At 35.3% G+C, this 16,794-nt stretch overlaps 1 protein-coding gene across 1 annotated transcript; it reads left to right on the plus strand.

The window, feature by feature from the left end:
* The first annotated feature begins 138 nt into the window (after positions 1–138).
* Positions 139–7,666, plus strand: LOC135105225 (leucine-rich repeat-containing protein 57-like). The gene is made up of 7 exons (XM_064013390.1): positions 139–174; positions 312–458; positions 1,866–1,998; positions 3,745–3,868; positions 4,196–4,340; positions 5,934–6,119; positions 7,349–7,666. The coding sequence occupies exons 1-7, from the start codon at positions 154–156 to the stop codon at positions 7,388–7,390; spliced, it is 798 nt and encodes a 265-aa protein (XP_063869460.1). The 5' UTR covers positions 139–153; the 3' UTR covers positions 7,391–7,666.
* Positions 7,667–16,794: the final 9,128 nt, after the last annotated feature.

Genomic DNA, 16,794 nt, shown 5'->3' on the forward strand with positions numbered 1-16,794 from the left:
AAAACTATTCTTACCATTCTCCTTTTGGACACTGATTAGATTTCCATGAGGTTTAATTACTCATAAGTCACTAGATGTAACAGTGATGCTATTCAGCTTTATTTTTGCCCTGTGAAATTGTCAACGGTTACTTAGGCAAGATACAAGTGCTGCATGCCCATTAGCAGTCAAAGGGTGAAGTACATTATCGTAAAACCGAAGATTAGCTACATTATCGTAAAATTGATCTGGAAATCTGTGTTACATTCCTGGCAGCGCGAGTCGGCGTCACTGTTTGTTTATCTCTGTGTGTGTTTTGTTTTGACGGTCAGCTGACTGAAGGAGGACGCCACACTAGAACAAGTCAGGTCATCCAGCAGGTCATCATGGGTCAGCAGTCATCCAAGGGGGTGAGAGCCCACATGGAAACGGCCGCAAAGACTGGCGCGCTGGTCTTGTCCGACAGAAAACTGACTGAGGTGAATAATGGAGTGAATTTTAATTGGGTCATCGTGCCCTTTAGAGGCACACACCCCAATCTCTTTTTTTTCTTTCTCTCCTTATCCATAACGGACTTAAGGGGCTTGGTGGAAATCCAGGATTTTTACATGGCGATAACAAAAATCTGGTAAATTTGGCTTCCTAACATAACAACCCAATCTAAGCTAACCTAATCTAACCTAATGTTCTAAATTTAGGCGATAATCTCATAAATTTTACGCAGTAGCGTTAATCCTTGTGGTTATTAGTGGGAAAATCAATAAAGTTACTGTTCCAAGCTGTATTTTAGCACAACAGAATATACACAACTTATTTACAATAGGAGTTCTTGCGAGTTCTTTGTGGTACGAAGCCCACAGTAATTGAATAAAAATCAAGGTGCTTCTTAGAATCTGAATCCATACCTAATGTATTCACTGCCATTTCCTGCACACTCTCAGCCTTCTAGTACTTTTCTTAATACACCACACAATGTAGGTTAGGTAAGATTGGTAAAAAAGAGCTGGAGTAGTAATAGTAAAGAATTTTCCTATTTTTGTTCTGTCATGCATTACTAGTTACTGTGTAGAGAGAAGAAAAACACAGATCAGTTGATAATAAAACACTACATTCCTTAACCATCTTAGATTTATACATTCTTAATATTCAGTGTATGGTGCAATAATTGTATTCTTAAAACTTAGGGATAAGAAGATAGTGGACTGCCTTTAGTGCATATATTATTATCATTATTTCTCTTATTATTCCTTGACATGTCTCACTTCTGTATACCATTATTTTATTATACCTCTCCATATGTCTTAAATGTCATTTGATTTTGCTGTCCATACATCACATTCCTCAGATGTGAAGTTCTTATAATTCTTTCCTACCAAAGCTTATAATATGTAATGCTTTATTCTCATAAAAAATTATTTTCAAAGGCCAAAGAAATGAATAACTGCATTCTCATGTGTGTCTTTTCCCTTTGGTGATGCAGGATTCTTGTTAAACTGTTACTAGATAAAGGTGAATTATGCCATAGCAATTACTTCTAAACAATTTCCTGTAACATTGGGCATTGCAGGTGAATCTAAATTTATGGATGAGTTATTACACATTTTTTTCCCCAAATGCTTGTGTATCATGAACAGTTGTTAAATGAATTGTTTACAGTAACTCAGTTGATTTTTTGCTATTATGGATTAATTTGAGATTTTATTTGTAAAATTGAATTCTTTATTAGTAAATTGGGAAAAAAAAACAGTATGATTTAACCTGTAACTTCATGAATTCATAAACTGATTGTTCATAAACAAAGATTGGCCTGTATTTAATTTTTGTGTACTGCAATCCTATGGTTTGGTCTCTGCACTGCCATTTGCCTTGCTAACCTCACAACACAGCTTCCAGACCTGTCCGCCTTAAACAAGGTGCTGCGGACCCTTGATCTCTCCACCAACAGGCTGAGAGAACTCCCTTCTTCTGTGTGTGACCTCTCCAGCCTCAGACACCTGAATCTAAATGCAAACAGAATTGGTAAGAACCTTTGATACTTAGGAGTATGCAAAAATAATCAACTTCAAATGCTTGTATATGCAAACTTGCTTCAATAATACATGTGCTTCCTTATGTTACTTTACTGCTGGAACCCACTATTACAAACCATACTAAGTTGCACTTCACAACTATATCTACTTGATATTACAAATATGTTTTCTATCCTTTATTTTTGTACATTTTTTTCATAAAAGTTTCATGACTGAAAAAGGAAGGTGATGCAAAATAGTTTATAGTACACACAGTCCTTTAAAATATACAATGGAAGTCAAAGTAGTTGGCACATTTTAGTCTGTGCAATGAGTAAACACAAGCAGATAGGAAGATGATAAGGTTTCCCCTAAAATTATGACTAGAATATGTACATAAACACTTATCACCAGCTAATATTGTACAGGATTACCCTTCCTTTTCACTACTTTGTGTAGCCTTTGTGGGAAGGAGTCAGCCAGAGCATGTAAGGTGCCCTCAAATAAGCTGTACCACATATCCAGGAGAACTGCCTTCAGTTTCTCTACAGAGTTTGTCCTTCTCTTGCAGTTTCCTTTTCATCAGAGCCCACACGTTTTCTATGGGATTTATATCAGGACTGTTCAATGACTAGTCCTGCAAATAATCTATAGCGCAATTCTGTAGCCAGCTCTTCACTGGGTTACATCTGTGACATGATGGCACTGTCCTGTATGAATGTCTCAACTCTGCACTTGTCGAAGCACTCTTCTGAATTGCCAAACAAGAAATCATGATATCTATCACTATTCAGAATAACACCTTCAATTGTAACAAAATTTTCAACACTGTAATGAGGAAAACAGCCCCACACCATCAGTTTCTCAGATGCCCCACATGTGGTACCACAAACTTTGTGTCATAGTGATCAGCACTTTTTGGGCAAAGTATGGAATGAATTTTGTTTAGTGGCCAAGTAATTTTTTCTATTTATTTATTTATTTATTTATTTTTTGCAAAAGCAATGTAATTTTCTTTGTGGCGAGGTGTTAAGTAAGGCGTGTGTGCACCATGGCAGGAAGAGAGGTCAAAGTCCTTTAGGAAGTATCAAGAAAACTTTTTCACAGGCATATTATGCAGTAATTTTTGGTTTGTTTCTTTAATTTTCTGAGCTTTACAGGAAGGGACTTTCGTCAGCTTGTGGGTTATAAATCATAGAGTCTTGAGGGGAACTACCTTTGATCTGCCAGACCTTTTTAAATTAATAAGTGGAATGTTTTTGCTGGACTCACAAATTTCTTTCAGCCAACAAACATGCAGTCTCTTTCTGGTCCATAGCTAGTCTTGTATAAGGATTAGATAAGGCTGATATGATTCCTTGTGAGCTGTGGCTTTTGCCCCATCACCAAACATTGAGAACACCTGCCTCAGAATGGTACACTCAATTTAAGAAATTTGGTGCAGACAACAGATGACACTTGCAGCCATCACACTTTATCAAGCACTGAGTGACAGTTGGATGGTGCAGTAAAGCATTGTAGGATCTTTGGGTGGGTTGTCACTTATGAAGAAATTCAAAATCATTTTTAATGGTTGAGTAGAATATCTGAGGGGAAGGGAAAATGCCACCCAGTGCACTGTTGTGCCAACTACTTTACCACTAATTTTCTTGTTGTTGTTTTGTAGATTGTCACACCCTTAAGGCACCTTTTGAAATGTGTAAGTCTGATTAAATTATTGTATTATAATTACTGAACACATCTTATATGATTTCAGAAACCTTTCCAGATGAAATAGGAAGACTCACCAAACTGGAGTCAATATCTGTTGTGTCCAATCTGCTCATCTCCCTTCCTGTGTCTATGTCACAACTCAAGCACCTCAAGTCTGTCATACTAAGGTATGTATGTGTGTTTCTAAGTGTGTCATTCCACAATTTTATTTCAGCTCTAGGAATTATAGTTTGATTGTATAAATTATAGTGTGAATTGATCATGCCAGTCATTTTACATGAACTGCTTATAATTTTTAAGTGCAATAGCTCACTTAGACAAGAAAGATCCAGTATAGTTAAAAATTAGTGATACTTTATAGCTTAAAACTCCACCAGATGATATTGTGAATTTTTCAAGCAGCTAAGGCCAAGAGTCATGTTATCATGGCATAATCTTTCATTAAATTCTTACCAAATATAAACCTACAATTGAAATCACCTCTTTTTTTAAAGTGACAATAAGATAACAGAGTTCCCCATCATGCTGTGTGGTCTGGCACAGCTGGATGTAGTTGATTTGAGTGGCAACCAGATCACCAGTGTCCCTGATGGAATAGAGACCTTGCAAGCAGTTGAAGTGAACCTTAACATGAATCAGGTCAGTGTAATGTACATTTGGCTCCAAGAATTTTGATACACATCATGGCAAGGTGAGGGGAATATTTGGCATAACCATATAATAGAACAGGAAATGTCCCCAAGGTTAGGGTAATAGGGATGGAGAACCTGTTGGCAATGCTGCCTGAGACAAATTTGTCATGCATTTCTGTCTCAGGCAGCATTTCCAACAGTTTCTCCACCCCCATTGCCTTAACCTTGTGGATACTTCCTGCTCTGTTGTATGGTTATGCCAAATATTACCTTCACCTTGCCATAATGTGTACCAAAAATTCTTGGAGCCAACTGTACCCCAACGATGTATAATATTCTTTTTCAGCACAGTAATGGTGGAGGTGGTGACATGTAAAATTCTCAGATGGTTGATGGATGAGATGAGAAAGGGAAGAAATGATGTGACAGGGATACAGAAACTATGGTGGAATGGATGCTGTGGATTTGAGAGGAAGACTGTTATAAAATAGGAGAACATAAGAATGAAGTACAGTGGAACCTCGGTTCTAGAACTTAATTAATTCCTGAATGCCCTTTGAAATCCAAACTGTTTAAAAACCGAAACTATTTTCCCCATAGGAATCAATGTAAAATGGATTAATCCGTTCTCAGACACCAGTCTACCTGGTCTTACTGGCTTATGACAGATGCACCCATAGCCAAGATGACTGCTTCACAATGTCTCCAGCTCACAAATTATTTATCCAGAAAGGATGTATTGAATGAACTTAATGACACACAACTCATCAGAAGATACTGTTTAGACTGTGCAGGTATTCTTTTTGTCACTGATCTAGTGAGAGAAACCTTACAGAGGGACACTGAGAGGGGCAACCCACTTACTACCAAAATGAAGGTGATCATAACACTTAGCTTGCTGCTGGGAAAAGCTATTGGAAAAATGCAGTTGTGCAGTAGTGATAACAGCCACAGGAGAGAGCCACAGGTTGCTCATGATAACTCCTGAGCACTGAAAACTGTTTGTTTACATCGTGGCTTATCAAGAGGATCACATTTGTCATATTTCAAATACTGAATTACTGTCTTACACTCTGTGCCTCTCCTCCAAATATATAAAAATGAAGTAAATATTTATAGAAATTATACATTAATAATAAATGGCAGCTTTTGTTGTGTCTTTCAATATTTGAAATGAAGTAACTTTGTTCTAGAACTGAATTAAGGTACTGCAACCGAAGTAACAATGAGTTCAAAATTTTGTTCGAAAACTGATGTTAAAAAAGGGAGGTGTTCGGTAACCGAGGTTCCATTTTACTTGAAAGACAGGAGGAATAGGAAATTGAGAAGGCTGCAGCGTATGATAGTAAGATTAAATATGGATGTGAATGAACAAAATCTTGTGTTGTTATTACCCCAATTGTGGGGTAATAACAACACAAGTTGAGTAGATTAGATTATATTATGTAATGCTGGCTCTGTTGTTTTTGTTTACCAATGTGGAATCCAAATTTTTTAGGTCAGTCTCTGGATGGAAACTGTTAGCTATGGTCTCCACTAAAGTCTACAGCAAGCCACTGCAAGCCCAGGTAACAGGGATTTACTCAACTCTACATTACAGATTTCCACAATATCACCTTCCTTGGCTGCCTGTCCACGTCTCAAGACTCTTCGCCTTGAGGAAAACTGTCTCGTCATCAGCAGTATTCCCGAGGAGCTGCTGCTGGAGTCCCAGGTCTCCCTCCTTTGTGTTGATGGAAACTTGTTTAAGATGAAGGAGTTTGAGGAAATTCCTGCATACTCTAAAGTAAGTGTGCCTTTTTTAATACTTTTCTTCCCACGAGATGGTTCTTTCATCTGATTTTTTTCTTGTCTTTAATCATTAGAATGACTGCTTGCTTGCTTCCTTATTCCTCATGCTTTCTTTTTCCTTCCTTTATGCATCAAAATACAGTAGGGTACATGACAATGCATAGTCGTTACAATGTACAATTGCAATGACTCACTGAAATTTCAATAAAAACCTAATCAGAATAATGAACCAAAACTGGCGTAATGAATTTGCCACTCATGCGAGCACTGAAATTTTAATAAAACTTTACCTGGGATAAAAAATTAAAACTCTCCCTTCTTTTGTCTTGTCTTAAACCTTCCTCCTTGTCACCTCTCCTCCCCCTTATTTGTTAGAGATAAGGGACTAGGGAGTGATATCCCACTCTCTTCCCCTCATTCATTTTATGCAATTTTCACTTCATCCTTTCTCACTCTTTCTCTCTCTCATATATGTACTTCCATTTTCATTCTCATTCAGTCTCGTTCTATTTAACAGTCCTTAGGATATTTCTTACTTTCTGAGAGAGAGAGAGAGAGAGAGAGAGAGAGAGAGAGAGAGAGAGAGAGAGAGAGAGAGAGAGAGAGAGAGAGAGAGAGAGCTCCGACTTATGGGGTTTACTGTGTGTATACACATGATGCCGACAGTAGGTAAATGACTTATATTTGTCAAAGCAGCATGAAACTTGGGATGATAATCTGTGAAACTTGGGATTGTAAGAATTTAGGACTAGTTGTGAAACTTGGAAGGGTACTGTATACATTTGTTGTGTTATCTCAAATAAAGTAGTGCAAATGTACTCATTTTGATGTATTTTTTTAATTGTGGAATTTCTTATGTTATTTTCTGGTTCCCTGAAACCAATTAATTCTTTCCCATAGGTTCTTCATTTGCCATAATGCACATTTGCAGTGCAATGCTGCACTGGAATGAATCATGTTTGTTGTCGCATACCCTACTGTATAGGCAATCTCCTCTTCTTATTTACCTTGAAGGATAAGCATGCTTCTTTCCTTTCTTCCTGTATTGTTTTTCCTTCTTCTAGCATTAAGAAGGACTATTTGCTTGGTTTTCCTATCCAGTACTTCCTTTGTCCTCTATCTTTGTGAATTAACTTTTACTTTTGAGATGCTTTTATGTTATGGTGTTACCCCCCACACATTTTTTGTTAACTTTTTGATATTCACTGTCAACTTTTGTTTCAGTACATGGAGAGATACACAGCTGTCAAGAAGAAAATTTTTTAGACATGCTGGTGCCTCAACCATTTATGATTTAGAAACTTCAGAAAGAAGGCTCAAGCTATTTATTAATGAGGTAGGTTAGGAGATGTGTAAGTAAGTCACGGTTAGTTAGCAACATATAGCAAAGCAGGTGTGTAAAGGCTAAATGTTCATCACCACACAGTCTTCACTCTTTTATAACATCATAACATGAAATCTTGCCAATGGAATGTGCCTAAAAAATAATAGTAAAATATTTTGAGAGTGATATATGACTGCCCTTTTTTCTGTTTGATAAGTTTTTACATTCATTTTATGAGAACATTCTAAAAAAAAAATGAAAAATTGTAGATTAAGTGATTTCATTATTAACAAAGATAAAATAGTGTCTACTTGTTTATGGCCTTGAATAATGTATTATTATTTATTAAAAAATATATAATCCCAGAATGAATTTCCCCCAGTCATCAACATATTTCTTTTATTCTACATATGTTGTATAAAATCTTGATCTGAGTGACTTTCAGGTTTCATACTAATTTACAGTGTTTGTATTTTGACTTTTCTATGTAGTATGTATAATTGAACAGAAGTATAGCATATATATATATATATATATATATATATATATATATATATATATATATATATATATATATATATATATATATATATATATATATATATGTGTGTGTGTGTGTGTGTGTGTGTGTGTGTGTGTGTGTGTGTGTGTGTGTGTGTGTGTGTGTGTGTGTGTGTGTCAATATAATTTTCTAAGAAGGATTACTCTTTAATTACAATAAAAGTTCTTTTCATCACACTCACAGAACCAACCATCACTGCCATTTTGAATGTCAGATATTAAAACTATTTCAGAGGAACCAAACTGAGACACAATAGTGATATGATACTGTAAACAGTTTGCATTATGTATGCATTTAAAAGGTCATGCAAAAATGGAGAAAAAAAATGCTGAGTCAGAAAGAAGCTATATGGCAACAAATAATGTGAACTAAACCCTCATGTTAAAACAGTACAGTTTGAGAATATCTATCTGTTTAGCTTGGCACAAGAAGTGTTGTGGCTTTCTGGATTTTTCTGATTTTGGAATATATACAAAGAAATCTTGTGATAGAGATACATTTCAAGAAAATGTTTTAGACATGCTGGCACCCAGCCATTTATGATTTAGAAACTTCAGAAAGAAGGCTCAAGCTATTTATTAATGTGGTAGGTTAGGAGATGTGTAAGTAAGTCACGGTTAGTTAGGAACATATAGCAAAGCAGGTGTGTAAACAGAAAATAATGTATATACTTACTGGATAACAGATCAGTAAATAATTTGATAATATTTTACGATAACTTCCTTTAAGGATACAACTGTACTGCTTTTGTGTGATACTGGCTACAACTGCTAATAAGTAATGATATAATAATGTCAGTATTAGAATATTCTGGATTTGAGAACTTTCTAAGTTTAAGAATGCCAGATAAAAGTCATCTTGCTGGACTGAATCTCTGGTGAACACTCAAGGTAAAGATGAGTCTGATGTGTCACCAATAAGGCTATAAGTGATCACCAAAGTTCTAATGGGTTTTAGTTGGCCTCAACTGTCCTGTCATTACATTAACATTATCAGCTTGTTTCCATACACCCTCAACATAATAGTAACATGTATTGAGAAGATGTATATAGCAGGAGCAGCAGTAGCTGAACCTCTTAGATGAAAGTCTTGTAAGGTATACAAGTTTGAATTTGAATACTGCTGTCAGCTGGAATTGAAAGAAAAGGACTTTTATTGTAATGCAGTTTACAATTAATGGAATTAGTGCCTAGAAATGATATGAAGGACCATCTGTAGTCAAACAGCTTCTGTCATGAGTGTGACTTGAAGAGTCTTTGATTATCTCAGACTTTTGAGGTTTAAATCTACATGCTGGTGTACTTCTAAATTTTTATGTGACATCCTGGTGTGTTCATGAAGGATTTTTAAATCTTAAATCTGTATTATGAAGTCTTATAACAATGGACTGGAGGTTTCAATGTATATCCTTAAGATCTTATGGACAACTGTATTGTTGCATCATTTTGGTGTTAGTTGTGATACATATTATAAATCTAGAAATGCTGAAAGAATGTATGGTCATTTAATTGTGCAGCACAGTTTGTGTTTTGTTCACTACTTCTTATGATGTACTGATATCAAATTTTGGACTGCCATAGATTAACTTTTAAAACTTGTAAAAGCACACTCACACACACACACACACACACACTTATTAAATCTAAGTAGTACTTTCATTCAGAATTATATGAATGGATTCTTGACTGCTACTTCTTGTAACTTTACTTATCCCAGTCTTAAGTCTTCCTCCCTTCCTTATTCTGTCTTGTGATCTTCCTTATTATCTCCCTCCATGTCCTCCTTGTCACAAAAAAAGAGGGAGCTTCCTTCTCTCTCTCTTACTCATGTAGATCTTTATCTTCATCACATTCTGTTTACATACTTCCCTCAGTTAATTTCTGCTTGAATTTAAGATCTCATATTCTTAGTCTATGTCTGTCTTAATATTGGTACCTTATTATACTATTTAAAAAATTCCAATTTATATTTTTACATTAATTTTTACTGTCCATTCTTTTAAGTTGTGTTCTTTGGACTTGCCACTTTTCTTTACTATTTCCTTCATCATTTCAAGTTATCTCAAGATCAGACTTGTATTGAATTCACTCACCTCTCTCAACATTAGTCCATCTAACCTGATTACACTCTTATGGTGTTTTGATCTTAATCTACATTCATTAATACTTTACTGATTTTTTAACCTAAAAATCCACCATATTATTATTGCTCACCTTGTTCAGCCTTCAAATAATATAAAATGCAGCACTTTTTGCAAGTTGCAATTATTCATGTGCAAAATATGTATGGGCTACTTGTATATGTCATGTTCTATGGCAGTGGCTAGCTGTTTATGAAGTATGTAATAACAAGCTTAAAAAGCTATACAATTTTTTTTTTCAAGCAACAGGAACACATTACAATGTAACATGTATTCAGTGATGTAATGATGACAATGCATTCATGGCTCAGTCTGTGTTTCATATACATGCTTTTACTGAGGCAATATTAGCTCTTATCAGTGTCAATTTATGTAATTAACTTTTCACATTCTTAAGTGTGTGAAACTAGATTGAGCTAGAGAAATGTTGATTGGTATTACAAGAATCACCCCCCTCCCTTTTTTTTTTTTTTTTGCTGTCAAGAGAATGCAGAATCACATTTTATACATCTCAGCAATGGCTAAATGGATGTATATTTCATGACTCCAAAGTTTGGAGTCAGGCAGGCAGGTGGTGTGGTGGCCAAGACTGCCACCATCACTTTAGCACATCACTAGTCAAGTAACAGCAAGGCCTAGATGTATATCTAATTTTACTATATCATAAATATCATCAGTGTATATAATATAGGAAGCAAGTAAATTATATAACTCTTTAATGTATATATAAATACAAATATATAGTAATTAAATCTGTATGTATATAAGAATACATAGCTATATCATATTTTTGCACAAGTAAATTTTATATGTGCTTATTTGTAAATTAGCGGTTTACTTATTATTATTTTTTTTATGCTACTACACACCGACATTGCTTCAAGAAGACTAGTCATCTATGCTTGTGTTCCACTTCCTCATTAGCATGAATTTGTTGTAGCAAACCTATACCAGTGCCAAGTATGTTGTCTACCAAAAATCACTGAATAACTTGCCAAACAAACATTTGTGTGAGAAAAACTATGTTAACATTCATGTAGAAAGGTTGCTTAAGTTGTCACAGTTAATGAGGAATAATTTTTCCCTCAAATTGATGTTCACTTAGTAGGCCAAAAGCATCTTCTCTGGTGCCCAAATTGAAGCAACACTTATGAAAGGCACTGGTAGATTTATATCTGATTGGCATTTTGACAATTAGCAAGACATTTAAGGTATGTGACATCATCAACTGACCCATAATGATCATTGTGGCTCAAGTGGAGTATAGTCAACCTTGATTGTCTGGCTACCACAATGGCAGCAGTGTCTGGTGATTAGTACTGATATGTATGTAGATGTTTTGCAAGCTCTGTATGGATCAATTACCAAGCCTAGTCTCCTGAGGTAGCACAGAGAAGAATTTTGTGGCTTTTTGTATTACACAGTTTTCCTGCAATTTACATGTAAGCAAAGTGCAATTTCCGAATATGTGATGAACAAGATTATAAAACTGCAAATGAATTCACTGTTGTCTCGATTTGTGAACACAGAACTCAGATAAGAAAAAAAATAAATAAATAAAATATTGAGAAATACATCATTTGAAAAACTCAGATGCAATTATATTTATTTGTGACTTTCTGATTTACAATTACTCAAATGTAAATTGCAATACATTTGAAATTCACACACACAGACACACACACTTTATGTAACTGTTATAATTTTTGTTATTGAAGCAAAGTATAATTTCTTTCATTGAAAAGAAAGAAATACGTTTTCATGAATACTGAAATAAAGTAAAGCTTCAGTTGAAAATCTTTTTCTTAATAAAAAGATAAGGAAGTATATTAATGATAAGAAAAAAAACCTTTACGAAGGAAAAGTGAGCGAGACAGAAGATAAGAAGCCAAGGTTGCTTCTATGACGAAAACGTGTGTGTGTATTTCAATAGGTCATCTTGCATCTACAGCATCTTTTGTGCTCTTGTATGTTATGTTGCATTCATATATGTATGTATATACATGTATGTTATTATGTATAAATTAAAGTTCCTTACATAATGTGTTCATACTATTATTCAGGTTCCATCATATGATAATTATTAGTTTCTTAGAATACAAAGATGATACCATCCATCAAATTTTTGCCACTACAGCACACGGTGGAAGTGATTCTTGACAACCTTTCATTACTTTACGATCACCATGCTGCAGGCTACTGAGTACACTTTTGTGCAGATTATAAGGTGTTTGTGTACTTTTAAAGAATACTTTTAAACTTCCATTGGCTGTCATAGATGTCTATGTGTCCTGTAAATCTTTCCAGAATGTTAAGTATGAATGTTTTCAACTAGAATTTTATACAAAATACCAGATAAAAACAATTTGTGACACTTTGTTAATGACATACAATCTTCCATAATGCCAATGATATCTGCAAAATATATCTATTTTTATTTTGTTAGAAAGTGTTTGACTTCTTAAGGCTTGGCCTACCTGTGTGCTTCCTTTGTAATCCAAAACTGTATGTGAAGTATCCAAAAGCTATCAAATGTGTCCCTTTTCTGAAATATTTAACTTTTTACTTATCTTTCACCACAGTGATTTTTATCCTTCCTCATGTTTTGTCTGTCCATGTTTATCCTGTTATTGTTGCATTTTCTCATGAAAGCAGGTGACTGACATATGTAATAAAGTTTTCAAGTGAAATGTATTGATTTAGCACATGGTTTTATGTGTGTATATACAATGTGTGATATTTCTGTTGTGGACAATATTTTTATCATTGCCACATCAGAAATTAATGCATCATGATATATTTGTGAAAGTAATATATATATATATATATATATATATATATATATATATATATATATATATATATATATATATATATATATATATATATATATATATTCTTGATAACCATCAGAAACATCAAGAAAAGTAAAAACTGGAAGAGGTTACAGAAAAAATATACAATGCCTGAAAATTTACTTGCAACTGTTCACCAGATTCATACTTTATGGCTGTAGATAGCCCAGTCTATAATGGTGACTGGCCCAAGATAATGGACACATAGATGCAATGAGGACAAAAATTGTTTAGATGTGTGTGGTTCACAAAGACAGTTAACTCTGATTTTTAGTTTCCATTATATTCAAGCTTGGGCACAGTACATGCCTAACTATAAAGTGCAGCTCACACTGAAAATGTTATTTGTAACAAAGTTTATGCTGAACTTTTATTCTTATCATTCTGTCAGGTCATTTTCTGGTTAAAGTTCCTGATCATAATACACAGTGTTCCCTGCTTAGTTTGCCTGTTTTCAATAATTTTTATCACTGTACTGTGATAACTTCCATCAAATCTATTGTGTACTTTGGTTTGTATTAAGTTCATATTGAAATGCTTAAACTGAGTAACTTATGTATGCAGGAGTTTTCATAGTTTTCAAATTTTAAATATGAATGAAAAAAAAAGTCAAACATCCCAGTGGGTTTCTGAACTCTTGTATAAAATGACTTTGCAGATCATGTGAAACCATATATTTGATTCATTTACCGTCTTAAGGCTGAGGCACTCACCACACCTAAATAAAATGAAAGTTCATGCACGCTGAAATTCTGCCGCAAACATTTGCATCATATTTGAATTATTTTTAAGTAGACATGCAGCCTTTTTACAACATTCATATTTATATAAATAATAAACATAATTATTATAAATAGCTGTGTTATTTCCCATATTGTTTGGTATACATGTGGGAATGTAAGTCATGATATAATAGGAAATGGATATTTCTTCCATACAGGAACTGCAATGTGTAGGGAAATGGCCAGTCATTTATCTACACACACACATACATGGACACCCTCATGACCTCAGAGGTCAACCAATAGGCTTATGTCAGCTCTTTTTCCATTAACACTATAGATAACAGTGCCAGACTCTGTAAACAATGAGCAACACAACCCTGCAAGCTGGCTCACTCATGCATGTACTCTTATGAAGCTACCTCATACACATGGCATGTTCATGGGCTCACCTACAGGAATGCTACATATACACATTCCTAACATTATTAACAGTTTTTATTCATTACAGTCTACTCTAATCCAACTTCCAGAATAAAATATCAATAAGTTAATTCTGGCAGAAAATTAGAGAAACTGTCAAAATTATTTCTTTTCAATATAAGAACATAAGAAATAAGAGAAGCTGCAAGAAGCGACCAGGCTTACACGTGGCAGTCCCTGTATGAAAAATACCTATCTATTTCCATCTATTATCCCCATCCATAAACCTGTCTAATCTTCTCTTAAAGCTCTCTAATGTCCTAGCACTAACAACATGATTACTGAGTCCGTTCCACTCATCTACCACTCTATTTGAGAACCAATTTTTTCCTATCTCCTTCCTAAACCTAAATTTTTCAAGCTTGAACCCGTTATTTCTTGTTCTACCCTGGTTGCTGATGTTAAAAATTTTGCTTACATCCCCCTTGTTATAACCCTTATACCACTTAAAGACTTCTATCAAGTTCCCTCTTAACCTACGTCTCTCTAAAGAACGTAAATTTAACAACTTCAATCTTGCCTCGTAAGGAATACTCCTCATCCCGTGGATCCTTTGAGTCATTCTCCTCTGTACTGATTCTAATAGACCTATATCTTTCCTGTAATGTGGGGACCAGATCTGCACAGTGTAGTCTAGATGAGGTCTGACCAGCGCCAAGTATAACTTTAATATTACTTCTTATATGTGTTATTGATGGCACACATATAAGAATTACTGCATCCAGAGAACATGAGGCCGAATAGGTAAATAAGGCATTAAATTAACCTGCGGAATACAATTGTAGCTCATGACGCTGAAATCCACTTTATATTATGTTTTAGAGAGAGAGAGAGAGAGAGAGAGAGAGAGAGAGAGAGAGAGAGAGAGAGAGAGAGAGAGAGAGAGAGAGTTTTAATGTGGTACAGTAAAATCCGTCTTATCAATGGGACCGCCGACATGGATACTTGAATAGAAGTGAAATTATGTCCACAATCACCACCCTACACTCACGCATCTTACCATAACAAAGATCAGCTGATCTGATCAGCTGCTTAAGTGTAAGCACAACACGCTTCCTTTTCTACAACTTTAAGCATGATAAAGGCCTCAGGCGATAAACAGTGCACACGCGGGACTGAATCACTGAGTAAACACAGTGCAGTGGGCCGCGGGTGGCGCGAAGCAGTGCGCTCTGGTGGCGAGGGGACAAAGTATGCCTCCCGTGGGAATTTTAATCGATTTTATAAGTACACATTGATTTTTTTATTGATTTTAAGGCTAGGGGAAAAATGTGCTGGATACTTGAAGCTGCCGGATACTCGAATGCCGGATGAGAGGGATTTTACTGTAGATAATAAATCAATCAAACAACGTAACCTAACCCAATCACCTCACTGCCCCTTGCTGGTAGTAAATTTTTTTTTTGCATTTGAACTTAACCTGTCACCACACAGAAGTAAATGGAATTGAGTTAATCTATTTACATTCAACATAATAACCTAACCCAGAGTCCCTTGCAGGGAGTAAGCACAATTTAACAAATCCCTTTGAATTCAACACAACCAAGTTACCTCCCAGCTTCTTGCAGGGAGTCAGTTTAATATATCGAATCACATTCAAACTATCTCAGCCATCCTCATACCTACTTGCAGGGATAAGCCGAATTTTGAATATAATTGAGCACTAAGCATAAACTAATCTGTCACCCAATTAGCCTGTCAGAACCACTTCGCCCTTTCCTTGGCTTGGCCGCGATGCAGTCCTCATTGTCAGTTGCCATCGAAAAATTTAAAATCCCGTCAGATTCAACCTTTAAACCCGCTAGATTAAGGCCTAAAATCGCTAGATTTCAGCTAGGCCTAAAAAAATATAATCTTGTCACTTGGCCTTTGATTTCAGATCACTCAACTTTGAGTTCCGAGGGCATTGGTAGAGCTTGCAAAATGGTTCACTTTCATCGCTGCCTTTTTTTTTTTTTTTTTTTTTCAGAAATTTAATCTCTTAACGCTGTATCACTTAACCATTCCTTTCTAGTGTACTGTAATTTAGTGTTAATCTGAGTGTACTGTAATTTAGGCATGATGAGTAGTTGAGAAAAATTTCACAACAAATGATAAGAAGGCACTGTTAGTATGTCATCATCGGCCGGGAAGCGAGGACTGACCGCAGCTGGGCAGTGCTAGCGAAGGCGAGACCTGAGACGCGTAGCCGTACAACAGGGCAATAACAGGAATGGTACGTGTAAAATTAGAGCACGCAAGTACAAAGGATCGAGAGACGACTACGTACATTATAAATATAATTAATTCAAATAATTTCATGCCAAAAAAAAAAAAAAAAAAAAAAAATTGTATTTCTATGACCGCAATTTATTCTCTTGAAAATTGACAAAGCAAAATCGCTAGAAAATCGCCAGACGATATTCTATACCCACTAGATTTTTCGTTAGCCGATAAATGGCAAATCTGATAGCCAGACCACAATTGAAAATCACTAGATCTAGCGGGAAAATAGCTAGAATGCCAACACTTCTCATTGTTGTTGTTGTGTTGACATCCCCAGAATGGGTTCCAGTCTAAACTCGCCTCATGTACGTTCACTATC

This window comes from Scylla paramamosain, chromosome 1, assembly GCF_035594125.1.
Source record: "Scylla paramamosain isolate STU-SP2022 chromosome 1, ASM3559412v1, whole genome shotgun sequence".
Lineage (NCBI taxonomy): Eukaryota > Metazoa > Arthropoda > Malacostraca > Decapoda > Portunidae > Scylla > Scylla paramamosain.